Source organism: Podarcis vaucheri (genome assembly GCF_965113315.1).
Source record: "Podarcis vaucheri genome assembly, chromosome: 1".
Taxonomy (NCBI): Eukaryota; Metazoa; Chordata; class Lepidosauria; order Squamata; family Lacertidae; genus Podarcis; species Podarcis vaucheri.
The window spans coordinates 3456465-3470595 of NC_138759.1; the positions used below are offsets into that span (position 1 = coordinate 3456465).

At 50.2% G+C, this 14131-nt stretch overlaps 2 protein-coding genes and 1 long non-coding RNA gene across 5 annotated transcripts; 2 read left to right on the forward strand and 1 right to left on the reverse strand.

Moving 5' to 3' along the window:
• The first annotated feature begins 1532 nt into the window (after nucleotides 1–1532).
• On the forward strand, nucleotides 1533–8440 carry LRR1 (leucine rich repeat protein 1). Of its 3 annotated transcripts, none has more exons than XM_082216100.1 (4): nucleotides 1537–1767; nucleotides 4599–4697; nucleotides 5932–6659; nucleotides 7159–8440. In XM_082216100.1, the coding sequence occupies exons 1-4, from the start codon at nucleotides 1588–1590 to the stop codon at nucleotides 7409–7411; spliced, it is 1260 nt and encodes a 419-aa protein (XP_082072226.1). In that variant the 5' UTR covers nucleotides 1537–1587; the 3' UTR covers nucleotides 7412–8440. The 3 variants fall into 3 exon arrangements, with proteins under 3 accessions (XP_082072228.1, XP_082072226.1, XP_082072227.1); XM_082216101.1 differs by having other exon boundaries at nucleotides 1537–1728; XM_082216102.1 differs by lacking the exon at nucleotides 4599–4697 and having other exon boundaries at nucleotides 1533–1767.
• Nucleotides 7593–9865, reverse strand: LOC309528562. Its single transcript, XR_014217807.1, has 2 exons — nucleotides 7920–9865; nucleotides 7593–7877 (listed from the first exon to the last, which is right to left on the reverse strand). It is a non-coding gene; the product is annotated as an uncharacterized lncRNA (long non-coding RNA).
• A 2112-nt stretch (nucleotides 9866–11977) lies between these two features.
• Nucleotides 11978–14131, forward strand: MGAT2 (alpha-1,6-mannosyl-glycoprotein 2-beta-N-acetylglucosaminyltransferase). The gene has a single exon (XM_082230140.1). It carries the CDS (start codon nucleotides 12090–12092, stop codon nucleotides 13467–13469), a length of 1380 nt encoding a protein of 459 aa, XP_082086266.1. The 5' UTR covers nucleotides 11978–12089; the 3' UTR covers nucleotides 13470–14131.

Genomic DNA, 14131 nt, shown 5'->3' on the forward strand with positions numbered 1-14131 from the left:
GGGGCGCCCGAGATTATTGGGGGGGCAGAGCCCCCCCAAACGAATTTTTGAGGGGGCTCGGGCCCCCTCAAGCCCCATGGAGTCGGCGCCTATGTCCCCGCCGCCCCTTGCTTCAAAAGAGAAGACCCGCTGTCCCCGGGGCAAGCTTCGTTTTGCGAAGCAAGCCCATAGGGAAATTCGTCTTGCGAGGCAACTCGAAAACGAAAAAAGCTTTCGTTTTGTGAGTTTTTCGTCTCGCGAGGCATTCGTCTTGCGGGGTACCACTGTATTGACATCAGCATTCCCGCATTTGAGGCTGTAAACAATATTTCAACTATAAGCAATGAATGGCACATCTCTCAGTGATAAGTTATGCATCCAGGATTGTGCCATTGCCTCCAGAGGTTTCATCACCATTTGTGGGAAGCTGTGGACAGGGTACAGAGCAATAACGCGGTGGTGAAGTCTTCTTGGCCTCAGCCCAGGATACCTGAATGAGCGTCTCCACCCCCATTGTTCTGCCCGGACACTGAGGTCCAGCTCTGAGGGCCTTCTGGCGGTTCCCTCACTGCGAGAAGCTAAGTTACAGGGAACCAGGCAGAGGGCCTTCTCAGTGGTGGCGCCCACCCTGTGGAACATCCTCCCATCAGATGTGAAAGAAATAAATAATTATCTGACGTTTAGAAGACATCTGAAGGCAGCCCTATTTAGGGAAGTTTTTAATGACTGATGTTTCAATGTATTTTTAATCTTTTGTTGGAAGCCGCCCAGATGAGTGGGGTAGAAATAATAAATTATTATTCTGCCTCCCACCTGTTAGTAAATTATAAGAAGAGGCCTGTGTTTGGATCAGCCCAATGGCTCAAGTGGTCCAGAAAACCTCCTCACTGTGTCCAACCCACAAGCTGGGGGGAGCAGAACCAAGCTATCTGTTCGGTCAGTTAGTTTAGTATTTTTATTTATTTACTTGAATTGAGGGAGGGGGAAGCTGCCTCCTGACCCCCCCCCTTGGCAACGCCTATGTGCCTTTCAGATTTAAGTATCCAAACAAAATTAGACTGATGAAGTTAAGAGTTGAACGCTATACCATCATTTGCGGCTAGAGGGCGATAACTGGCTTTTATAGCCTGCCCGGAAGATACTGTAGTAGAGACGGCAGGAGACCATAGAGTTGCTTTCTACCCTTTCTCCATCTCTATGGAATCAGACGTCGCTGGTCCCACGGGCGGGTTCGCACTGGGGGTCCTTGAAGGAAGATGTGGCGTCTACCTAACCCGCCTGCTGCACTTGGATTTCTGAGGGCGGGGGGGCGAGGAGAGAGAAGCGAAGTTGGCGCAACAACTCTAGGGAAAAGAAACGGTTCTGGGGTCAGGGGGCGGCTGCCGCGTACAGATTGGGAGACGGGGGTTCATCAGGCAGGCAGCGCCTTGGTCAGCCGCGACGCGCCGCTACGTAAGTATGGAAGCGACCGGGTTGAGGAAGGCCCCCTTTGGCTGTGTGGCGGTTTGAATCCTTTCCCGGCGGCGCGATGCGCGCGCAGGAGGCGGGAAAGGCGCTCGGTGGCCTGGGCGGTTTTTTGGCGGCGCCTGAGGCGGCGGCCGGGCGGAGATGCGGCTGCCGTGCGAGGTGTCGGTGGCGAGCCGCCTGCTCCCCTCGGCGGGGCTGCGAGGGCCGGGCCGCGCCGCTAGGGCTGTGCTGGCCCTCGGGAAGCCGCCCGGAGGAGGAGGAGGAGGGGGAGTCTGGCTCCTGGTCAGCACCGCCCGACACCGCCCGGGGGCCAAGTACCAGGTCAGGCAGGCAGGCCGCGCCCCGGCCCTGCTCTCTCTCTCTCCCTCTCTCCCCTCGGAGCCTCCTCGGTGGTGGCTTCTCGCTCCTGGGAAGCCCCACGGGAGGCTCGTCTTATCCCGTTTCTTATAAAAGTATTTTAAATATTATTAGTACTACAGTGGTACCTCGGGTTACATACGCTTCAGGTTACAGACTCCGCTAACCCAGAAATAGTGCTTCAGGTTAAGAACTTTGCTTCAGGATGAGAACAGAAATCGTGCTTTGGCAGGAGGCCCCATTAGCTAAAGTGGTGCTTCAGGTGAAGAACAATTTCAGGTTAAGGACGGACCTCCAGAACGAATTAAGCACTTAACCCGAGGTACCACTGTACTGAGGTCCAGCTCCGAGGGGAACCAGGGAACCAGGCAGAGGGCCTTCTTGGTGGTGGCGCCTGCCCTGTGGAACGCCCTCCCACCAGATGTGAAGGAAATAAGCACTAGCTTATCTTTAAAAGACATCTGAAGGCAGCCCTGTTTAGGGAAGTTTTTAATATTTAATGTATTGTTTTTAACACTTGAATGGAAGCCACCCAGAGTGACTGGGGATAAGCAACTTAGCTAATTATCCCCTGGCCTCCTCGCTGGCCCAAGTAGGACTAATTCAGCCACCTAGCCCGGGTATCTATCTAATTCTTATTAGATGGATTTCCCCCAAATTGATTCTTGAACTTTGAATTTTGTTGTTATTCATGTTTTTATACTGTATTTTATGCTGCTGCTACAGTTGTTTTACATTTGTTGTTGGCCACCCTGAGCCCGGTTTTCTGAAACGGGAAGGGTGGGGTATAAATTTAAAAATCTTGCTTATTCATTATTATTAGAAAGGCCTGGGAGAAGAGGAATGTTTTTGCCTGGTGCCTAAAGAGGTGTAGAAAGGGGGCAGGTGAGCGCCCCTGGGCAGAGCATTCCTCAAGCAAGGAGCCACCACAGAAAAATCCTCTTCTTGTGTTGCTGCCCTCCAGACCCTCTCATGAAGGAGGCGCACGAAGAAGGGCCTTCAGATCATGATTGCAGGGTCTGGGTCCATGCCCGTGGGGGGAGGCAGTCCTTGAGCTTTTGCTGTCCTAATAGAAGCTTGGAGGATTGGGCAAAGGCATAGAGGAGAGGGTATTCATGGATACTAGCCACGATGGCTGCGCTCTGCCCTCCACAGATGGAGAGAGCATGCTTCCGAATACCAGTTGCTGGAAACTGCAAGAGGGAAGACTGTTATTGTGCTTGGGTCTTAGCTTCCTCTGGTGAGCATCTGATTGGCCACTGTGAGAGGAGGATTCTGGGCTAGATGGGCCACTGGACTGATGATCCAGGAAGCTCGTCTGAAGCTCTTATGAGACTCTTGCCCAGAACTGCCAGCAGCCCCTCCTCTGCATGTAATGAGGACCAAGACGAGGGTGCCGTTCATTTATTTTGGCCTCACCGTGACCAAGCAGGTGCCTATGGGAAGCCTGCAAGCAGGACCTAGGGAATAATAGAGGCCAACTCCCATCATGCCCTGCCTGTAAGCTATAATAATAATAATCATAATAATAATAATAATATATTATTTATACCCCGCCCATCTGGCTGAGTTTCCCCAGTCACTCTGGGCGGCTCCCAATCAAATGTTAAAAACAGTACGGCATTAAATATTAAAAACTTCCCTAAACAGGGCTGCCTTCAAATGTCTTTTAAAGATAGGATAGCTGCTTATTTCCTTCACATCTGAAGGGAGGGTGTTCCACAGGGCGGGTGCCACCACCGAGAAGGCCCTCTGCCTGGTTCCCTGTAACCTCACTTCTTGCAATGAGGGAACTGCCAGAAGGCTCTCGGCTCTGGATCTCAGTGTCCAGGCTGCACGATGGGGGTGGTGACGCTCCTTCAGGTATACCGGTATTCTAAGGGCATAGCTGTCAATTTTTCCCTTTTCTTGCAAGGAATCCTATTCGGAATAAAGGAATTTCCCTTTAAAAAGGGGAAACGTTGACAGCTATTTCTAAGGGTCACCTGGTTGGCACCTGAGGGAGAAAGCTGCAGTGAGGGCTGCTGCAACATTGGAAAATGTACTCCATAATAGTTACTTGGATTTATCTGTAGCTCTGATCAGAACATGCGGGTCCCTTAAGAGGCAGAGAACAGAAGCAAAGAGCGACATGGCAACAGCCACGTTAGCAAAGCTGGAGGACGTGCCCAAGTAAAGGGGCAGCAAAAATTTATCAGGCTTGAAGTCCCCAGATACTCAAGGTGAAGTACTTCCTGGAGCTGAAGAACTAGATTAGGACACTGAAATCGGATACTAATTCCACTAATGAATTGGCAATTACTTGGCCACTGTGTAAAATGCTTTAAAAATTACAGATAATACGTTGTTTGGAAAGCAGAAGCCCTTCCAAAGCTGCTTTTGTCAAATATTAGCTTTGTATATGATTATTCGGCAGCCTCCGTCTTCCTGCTCTGAACTTGTGCTTTCAGTCCTTATCACCTTGGTCCTGGTTTGAAAAGCCATGGGGCAGATCTGGGATATTGCAGTGGTGAATAGGGAACAGTGGAGAGTTAAGGTGCCATTTGCTCCAGAGGAGTGGGAAGCTGTGCCACCAGTATTTTAAGAAGAGCTTTGCTGAATCAGGCTCATCTTTCGGACACTGTCCAGTCACAAGGGGCTTTATAAAATGAACAGATTGTGAATCCCTTCCCACATTTTTAAAGCCGGAATATCTGGTTGGCAATTTGAACATGAAGCTTGTTTTCGGGTTCTCAGCAGGGAATGTTTACTTACAGGCTCATGGCTCTATTGTGCTCTTTTCCTTTTGAAAACAGCTGAGAGAGAACATAGAGCAGCTCTTTACTAAGTTCGTGGAGGAAGGAAAAGCCACCGTACGGCTGAAGGAGCCAGCCGTGGACATCTGTCTCAGCAAGGTATGGCGTCAGGCCAGGGGCAGCAGATGGTCTTCTAACTGCGTGTTCTCACTTGCCAAATTAGGATGGTGTCAAGGTAGCCCTCCTTGGATGACAGGAAGACATGCACCCTCCCCAACCTCTAACCTGACTCTGCTGAAATGATTAAATTTGGGGTTGATTCACAGGAGTTTGGATGCAGCAGGAAGCTCGTTAGCTTCTCCTTTGATCTCCCAAGGTTAGGAAATAGCAGTTGGCAGCTTTGTGACGTCTTGGCCGTCTCACAGTGAAGAAATAAAAATGCATCGTAATGTATGTGCTTCATTGATTTTTAAGCAGAGGTTGGATGGCCAGCTGTCATGTATGATCTAGTTGAGATTCTGGCATCGCAGGTGCTTGGATTAGAGGACCCTTGAGGTCCCTTCCAAGTCTACAATTCTATGATTCTACTTGTTTAAGTTATGTAGATATCATATTATATATATATATATATATATATATATATATATATATATATATATATATAGAGCTATATATATATATAGAGCTATATGTATATCTATCTATCTCTCTCTCTCTCTATATTAAATACATAACCGCCAGTTGCTGGGGACCAGGAGTGGGGAGAGTGCTGTTCCTCTCGGGTCCTGCTTGCGGGTTTCCCACAGGCATCTAGTTAGCCACTGTGAGAACAGGAGGCTGGACTAGAAGGGCCATTGGGGCTTATGGTCCCCATATATATTTCATTTCTTAAGTTAGTGAACAGATTGGGAGAGATATCTTGCAACTTAAAATACCTTTCATCAATGTTGATTCTGGCTGGCAAGTTTTATATTTGCATCATTTTAGAAATGAGGTAGAGATTTTCTCGTTGTTTTGAGAATGATTTTTAAGTTTAAGCTTTGTGCTTCAGAACAATGCAGGTTTCGGTTTGTAGGACCAGATTATTCATGAAAGTTGTACGGTGTGACAATGCTGAAGCTTTCTTCTGCTGTCTCAATAGTTAGTCCTGTTCTTACAGGCCCCGCTTAATATTAGAGCAGTATTTGCCCAGCCTCCCTCAATGCCCCTGTTGACAATGTGGTTTGTTAATTGTGGCAGAGACAATGCCAGACAAAAATGCATTGTGCTTTCCAAAGGCTGCCACCTGATCCTTTCCCACGTGTTGGGTGTCATGGTTCAGAAAGTGCCAGCGCATTGACAAAAGCGTTGAATCTGCAAATGCTTATTATCTTGGTGTCCTATTTGGCTGCAGGCAAATGTCGGCCACCTGAAGACTTTCCTCTCTGCAATGAAGCTGGCTGACCGAGGCACCAGCGAGGAAAGCTTACCGCTGTCCACCTTGGCCCCACCGAAAGCTTCTGAAGTTGAGAAGCCAAAGACAAAGATGACCATAACATCCAGGAAGGATTACCCTTTCACCCAGAGCTTCCCATACACTCTGGAGCAACTCCAGGCCTCTTACTGCAAATTACCCCGCATTGATACGCACATACTTGGCCTGAAGAGCCTCCGGAAACTGGACTTGAGCCACAACCTTATCAAGAAGCTGCCAGTCACAATTGGGGATCTCGTGTCCCTCCAGGAGCTCAGCCTACAGGGCAACCTCCTGGAGTCCTTTGGCGCGGCCCTCTGTAATTCCACCCTCCGAAAGTCGCTCCAGTCTCTGGATCTCAGCCAGAACAAAATCAAAGCGCTTCCAGCCCAGTTTTGCCAGTTGCGGGAGCTCATTCACTTGAAGTTGGATGACAACGATCTGATCAGGCTGCCGTTCAAGATCGGTCAACTGAGCCAGCTCCGCTTCTTGTCCGTGGCTCGGAACAAGCTCCCCTTTTTACCCAACAGCTTTGGAAAACTCTCCCTCGAGAGCCTGGATTTATTTGGCAATCCTTTTGAGCAGCCCAATCCCCTTGCTCCCGACATACAGCTAAAAATACCACTGACTTTGTGGGAACATTCAGCTAGAGCAATGATCAATTACAGGTAAGGGGGTTGGGGGGGCTCTGAATGCCAGAAGCAGTGCATCCCTTTCCTTCCTATTGTTTCTTACAGTCAATAATCATATCAACGCTTTAGGACTTTCCCTAAAGTGTTAAGATTACTGTTGAGTGTAAGAAACAATTGTAACGTGAAGGAAAAGTAGGTAAAGCTCATGGAAGAATTTCAGAAAGGCCTTAGGATGATGTGCTGGTGTGCATTTGTGGGGCTTCCTATACGAATACAATATTTAGTGACTCGCAGAAGATCCCGGAGTCAATCCCTGACGGTTCCAGGTAGGGTTGGGAAACAGGCCTGGCTGGCGTGGAAGCCTTGGAAGTCTCTGCAAGTCAGGGTATTTGGCTCAGAAGTGTGTTTGGGGTGCATACATTCAATATGTTAATTTACAGTGCTTGCAGGCTTCTTTCCAAGACAGGCTTCCAGGCTCTATGAAACTGCTCGGCACGAACTGTATTCACATCCAGGCCTTGTTCTCTTTTCACAGGCTCCCGTACAGCTGCCACGTCCTCCCTTCTCACCTCTGTCACGATCTGGACATGTCAAAGAGCTGTCACTGTGGGCGAGCTTGCCTAAGCAGCTTCATTCAGACGACCGTGACCATGAATCTCCACAGTGTGGCGCACACGGTTGTCCTTGTGGACAACATGGGGAGCACAGAGGCCCCCCTCCTCCGCTACTTCTGCTCTCTGACTTGCTACTCTCAGTTCCTGGACAGACATCTGCAAAGCATCCGATGACCTGAAACCGAAAACCACATGTGGTCTGAGAAGCCTCACTCAGCAACAGACGCTGTCTGATGTCGAAAGCAATGCTGGGACACTAGGAAGCAGAGCCAAGAGATCAGTTGTCTCCCAGGCCTTTCCTTTTTTCATCATCCAGAAGGAGCAAGGGAGACAGGCTTGCATTCGAAACAGAATGCAGTTTAGCAAAGGCTGCAGGTTCTTTATGAAACTCTCTTGCCTGCATAGATCAGGGAAGCTCCCTGCCTGACAGTGGCAGGTTATGTTCAAGATGTGAATATCATATTCCTTCACCTTCCTGTTCATCGCTATGATTGAGCAGGAGGACTCTTTTTGTCGTGCCCTCAAGCAAGAACCTGATTTCCTTCTCCTGTGCATTATAAGGACACTGTTCTACCTACAAAAATAGTTAGCTGTTTGTTATTTAAAGCAGAACATGTTCAAAGTGTGTCTAGACGTTTGGCTGCAGTGGAGCCTCTCTGGATGGCATGCGACTTGTTCAGACAAGCTCCAGGTTATTTCATCAGTCTCCCAAAATCTGTTCCCTGAAATGGTGTTCGCTCTGAACAGGACAGTATTACTAGTTAACACAGAGTTTATGCTGATTTTTTAACGTTCATGCCATTGTCAAAAGGAAGTTTGTCACGTTCACACAACCTGTTGTGTTGGTATTGAAGAACCGATGCAAAAATAACGTGCTTCAAATCAAAATATTGTGGTGGCCAGTTCATCATATATTAAAATTTGTATGCAGGAACTGGTTGTTCCGAGTACCAGATGCAGGCACAGAGTGTTTTGGGAATGGTGCCCATGTGCAGAAATTGTAGTTTGAAAGGACAGGGGTATGTGATGCAAGAATGGGAAAGGATTGGGCCCCTGCTAGTCTGGATTTTGCCTGTAAAATGTGTGCTCTGTATGCAAGAATTATTATGGAGTGCATCATGTGAAGCAAGTTTTGCATCAGTTAACTTCTGAAAGCCTCTTTTATTTCTTAAAAAGAACAAATAAATGCTTAAGAGTCTGAAATGATGTGAAATGAGTCTTGCATTACTCTTAAATGGAGCTGGGCTTTAGAAACAACATAGATCGCACCAGCATATTTCTGTTCCCTGGTCTCTGCTCTTTAGGATCATGAAGGATTCTAAATGTACAAAATACAGTGACAGCACAGATAGAAACCTTTGGCCCATTAGAACTAAATGGCCACTTTAACTCTGGGGCTGCTGTACTGCTTTCCAGCCCCATGGAGATGATGATGAGGATTTTATTTATACCCTGCCCATCTGGCTGGGTTTCCCCAGCCACCCTGTGTGGCTTACAGAATATATAAAACATAATAAAGCATGAAACATTAAAAACTTCTCGGTACAGGGCTGCCTTCAGATGTCTTCTAAAAGTTGAGTACCAGTAGTTCTTTATCTTCTCAAGATCTGCTGGGAGGGTGTTCCACAGGGCGGGCGCCAGTGAGGGAGCTCCCAGAAGGCCCTCGGCGCTGGACCTCAGTGTCCAAACTGGCCGATGGGGGTGGACACGCTCCTTCAGGTATACTGGCCCGAGGCCGTTTAGCACCAACACTTTGAATTGTGCTCGGTAACATACTGGGACCCAGTGTAAGAGGGTCATTCCATATAGTGACCCAACTTTTTTACCTCATGTCATCCAATTTTCTTAATATTTTGTACACTTGTTGAATGATCAAAACTAAGTTCAACTCTAAAATAAACAAGACTTCGGCCAACAGAATTAACGCCTTGAAAGAATTCTCGTTAAGTACTAAAGAATATTTTTCAAAGTGTTTGTTGTATCATGCAACAGCAAGCTGTCACTCTGCTATGGAACACATTTTTTAAAAAGCCTGACTAGCTTTTCATATACCTTTTAATTGAATAACTTTCTAAAGAAATGCCTGCGGTAACTGATATTATAGGTTGTAGTCTTTTTTATTCTGTTTTATTTTACTCCAGAGAGACCCGTTTATCCTAAATGGAACCCAATAAGGCAGACATGTTTGTACAAAAAATAAAAATTAATGTGATCCCAGTGAGATCCCACGGTGAAATTTTGCAGGAAGCAAAAATTTCTTGGGGAAATTTTAATCGTATTAGATTTTGTAACAAATTTAAAGTACACCCATCATGTGACATACATTAAAGCCCATGAAGTTCTGAAGAGATTGGTTTTTTAGTTTTGACAAATCTCAATCCTGGGCTGAGCTTTAAAGGTTTAAAGGCCAAAATGGTCAATTTTTTGAAATATCAAACCCTCATAACTCACAAACGGAATGAGATAAAAAATTAAAATTTTAGATTTGAACTTAGTTTTGATCCTTCCACAAATGTACAAAATATTAAGGAAATTGGATGACATGAAGTAAAGAAGCTGGATCACTTGATATGGAATGACCCAGGAATTTCAGGAGGTGTTCCATGGTCAAGGCCTGGGCTGCTTTAAGAGTACAGTGGTACCTCGGGTTAAGTACTTAGTTCGTTCCGGAGGTCCGTTCTTAACCTGAAACTGTTCTTAACCTGAGGTACACTTTAGCTAATGGGGCCTCCCACTGCTGCCACCCCAACAAAGCATGATTTCTGTTCTTATCCTGAAGCAAAGTTCTTAACCTGAGGTACTATTTCTGGGTTAGCGGAGTCTGTAACCTGAAGCGTATGTAATCTGAGGTACCACTGTACTACCAAGGACATATATGGGTTTGCAGAGGGGAGAAGAATACTGTACATGAAGTTCGGAGTTCCACGGATCCCTTTTTTTGTCAGAATGAAGTGTCAAAAGGAATAGTGGGGCTGTAATATATAGCTGGTCCCTTCCAGAATTAAAATCCACTACCAAGGTTTCAGAAAATTCCTCTTCTGAGCTCTCCAACCTTCCCCAGTTCCTTCTATGCAACACACAAACATTTTCTTTTTCAGTCTTGTAGTTCCAGCCAGACGCTTCTTTTGGACATGATTGTTTTTAAACTGCCAAGTAATTTGCATTTGCTTCTGAGTTCCAACTGGCCCTTCATGCAACAGCTGCAGCAGGCGGATGTCTTGGAAAGCAAGGCCACACCATTCCCAAGCAGGGAGGGATTAAAATGAAGACGCTTGTTGCACCCATCTCAGAGCCTGGTGTCAGCAACTCCTCTTTTACTTAAATAACGTTTATGCTGCGACTTGGCAGATCAACAAAATCACAGCAACCCGCATCCTCTTGTGTGCAATCCTAAAAAGGCGCAACACAAAAGGAAATCTGGTTGAGAGGGAGGAGGAAATAAGGAAGTACCAGTTCTTCCTAACAACCAGCTGTTAGGGAAAAGTTCTAGGTAGAGGAGACGCTGCCTTCTTTTTGCCCTTCTTTGCACGGCTGAAGACTCTGCACATGCTCTATGATACCCCATCCCCCACTGAGTTAAAGGGGGAGGTGGGGCTTGCACTTGGTTAAAGATGCAGAGGCGGAGGGGCAATTGTCTAATATTGCAGACCTTCTATGATGTGCCCCTGTATTCCAGGGACAATCCCCGGATTTACAGAAGCTGTCCCAGTTTCCGATTTGATCCGAGAATGTCCTGCTTTTCCTTAGGGCAGGGGTCAGCAAGGTTTACCTTTGCCTGGGCCGGCTCACTCCAGCAGAGATCCCTCCGTGGGCTGGATACCGTGTGTGCGATTTTCAACATCTGTGCAGGTACAATTTCTGGTGCCACAGAAGTGAGTGCCCACACTGTGCTGCGGCAGTTTAGCACAGCACACAGGGAGTCGCTGAGCGGGCGGCTCGTGGGCCGATTAAACAACCCCCATGGGCTGCTTAGGTTGCTGATCCATGCCTTAGGACATCCCTATTTTCATCAGAGAAATGTTGGAGGGTAAGGAGTTATGCAACCCTGGAGACAAGGAGATAAGCGAACATATACACACACACAGATAGATAGATAGATAGATAGATAGATAGATAGATAGATAGATAGATAGATAGATAGGAAGCTGCTCAGAGTGGCTGGGGCAGCCCAGTTACATGGGCAGCCCATCATCATTATTGAATAGGATGTCCCTATTTTTATTGGGGACGCGGGTGGCGCTGTGGGTTAAAGCACAGAGCCTAGGACTTGCCAATCAGGTCGGCCGTTCAAATCCCTGCGACAAATAAAACTATTGCGATCGAATGCTTCGTCCCTCTTTTCGGGGGAGAAATGTTGGAGACTTCCCCGTTCCGGCTGCCTCTGCCTTCCCGCTCTGCCGGAGCCCAGGCCGCCCTCCACCCCCAGCGCCGGCTCTTCCCTCTCCCCGGCCGGCCAGGGGCTCCGGATGCGGAAGCCGCACGTGGAGGGCGGAGAGCGGCGGCGGCAGGAGGAGGAGGATCCGGAGGCGGCGCCCTCGTCGCCGCTGCTGCAGCCCCGGCGGAGCGGAGCGTGGCGGCTGGTGGCGCGTCCGGGGCGGGGCGGCTGGCTGGCCGGCTCCCTCCTCCTTCCTCCTCCGCCCGCCCGCCCGCCCACGCCCCATCCGGCCTGGGCGCGGGGACTGGCCGCCTCCGGAGAGAAAGAAGGCAGGCAGGCAGGCAGGGAGATCGAGCCCAGGAAAGATGCCGCGCGCGCGGCGGAGGGCACCGTTGGCCGCCCGGCCGCTCGGCTGATGCGCCCCGGAGGGAGGGCCGCGCCGGGCCCGGCTCCTCGGTGATCGCCGCCGCCGCCGCCATGAGGCTCCGCATCTACAAGCGCAAAGTGCTGGCGCTGCTGCTGGCCCTGGCCGCCGCCGCCTGCGCCCTGGCGCTTTGGGGAGGCGCCGGAGAAGCCGGAGGGAAGCGCGAGGCGGACGATCGGGCGCCGCCGCCGCCTCCACCGCCGCCGCCGGGAGACCAGCCCGGGGTACCGGCCGGCAGCAGCAGCAGCGGCAGCATCCTCCCCGCCCGGTCCGGCCAGCGGCTGCCCAACGCGTCGTCTCCGGCGTGGCTCCCCGGGGAAGAAGCATCGGCGTCGGCCAACCGGACGCTGCACTACCGATCGCTGGTTTACCGGCTCAACTTCGACCAGCCCGTGCGCAACGAGGAGCGCTGGCGGGCGGAGGGCGGCGACGGGGCGGTGGCGGTGGTGGTGCAGGTGCACGAGCGGGCCGAGCACCTCCGGCTGCTGCTGGCGTCTTTGCGCCGCGCTCCGGGCGCCGACCGGGTGCTGCTGGTGCTGAGCCACGACGTGTGGTCGGCCGAGCTGAACGCGCTGGCCGCGTCGGTGGACTTTTGCGCCGTGCTGCAGGTCTTCTTCCCCTTCAGCCTGCAGCTCTACCCGGGCGAGTTCCCGGGCACCGATCCGCGGGACTGTGCCCGGGACGTGGGCCAGGCGGCCGCGCTGCGCCTGGGCTGCCTCAACGCGCAATACCCGGACGCCTTCGGCCACTACCGCGAGGCTGCCTTTGCGCAAACCAAGCACCACTGGTGGTGGAAGTTGCACTTCGTCTGGGAGAGGGTGCGCGCCCTGCGACGCCACCCGGGGCTGGTCCTTTTCCTGGAGGAGGACCACTACTTGGCACCCGACTTCTACCACGTGCTGCAGCGCATGTGGGCTGCGCGCCAGAGGGACTGCCCTGAATGCCAGGTGCTGTCGCTGGGCACCTACGCGCCGGTCCGGGGACCCTTCTCCGGACGGGCCGACAAGCTGGAGCTGAAGACCTGGAAGTCCACCGAGCACAACATGGGCATGGCCTTTGGGCGGGACACCTACGAGCAGCTGATGGGCTGCGCCGAGGCCTTCTGCACCTACGACGACTACAACTGGGACTGGACCCTGCAGCACCTGACCGTCAGCTGCCTGCCGCGCTTCTGGAAGGTGCTGGTGCCCGAGATCCCCAGGGTCTTCCACACGGGCGACTGCGGCATGCACCACAAGAGGCAGTGCCAGCCCGCCGCCCAGAGTGCCAAAGTCGACGCGCTGCTGGACGCCAACCGGCAGCACCTGTTCCCCGAGACCATGGTGGTGGGCAAGAGGTACTCGCTGGCCCCGCTGAGCCCCCACGTCAAGAACGGCGGCTGGGGAGACATTCGGGACCACGAGCTCTGCAAAAGTTACCGCAGGTTGCAGTGAGCCCAGCCGGGCCTGGATGGAGACTTGGCCTTTCCCCCGTCGGGCCTGTGGGATCTATTACAGGCATGAGCCTGAAACAGGGGGGGCGGTGAAAATGTATTGATTGGTTTCTGCTTTAATAGGGACAGTGGTTATTACAGAGAGAGAGAGAGAAAAGAAGTATTTCTGAGGCAGAAAGGTCCTGTAGGGGAATGTTAAAAATAAACATAAATGCTACTTGTTTACTGGAAAAATAATTGACATTTTTTACCTAGGCCTTTTTATAAAGTGTTTGTGACACTTTCAAACAACCCTGAATTCCGTTTTTCTTTTGCAGTTTGGGTGTCAAAGGGTTGGGCGAGTGCCTAAGATGACCAGGGCCCCCTGTCCGCAACTCAGGAGCCCCCCAGTTCTGAACTGGTTGGCGCTTTCTGAACAACCCCTCACCCTCTCTCTGCCAACCACTTATCTTACTAGAGAGAATCAGTCGTTCAGTATTCCATAATCTTGTACATGCTTGCTTGAAATTTGGTACCTTAATACCTGCAAAAGCCTTCTATTTTATTTGCTATGTGCTTATGAGAAAATTGGAAATCCATTTCTTTTCACTTAAATGTAGAAATATGCAACTTTTTTTTTTAGTTCTGCCAAAATAAAAAAAATCATGTTTTTTTGTAACACAA

Bases quoted from the DNA above. Each gene is read 5' to 3' on its own strand.
- MGAT2 (XM_082230140.1), top strand. From the start codon at position 12,090: ATGAGGCTCCGCATCTACAAGCGCAAAGTGCTGGCGCTGCTGCTGGCC.
- LRR1 (XM_082216100.1), top strand. From the start codon at position 1,588: ATGCGGCTGCCGTGCGAGGTGTCGGTGGCGAGCCGCCTGCTCCCCTCG. The intron at 1,768-4,598 runs GTCAGGCAGGCA...TTTTGAAAACAG, and splicing joins GCCCGGGGGCCAAGTACCAG to CTGAGAGAGAACATAGAGCA. The intron at 6,660-7,158 runs GTAAGGGGGTTG...CTCTTTTCACAG, and splicing joins AGAGCAATGATCAATTACAG to GCTCCCGTACAGCTGCCACG.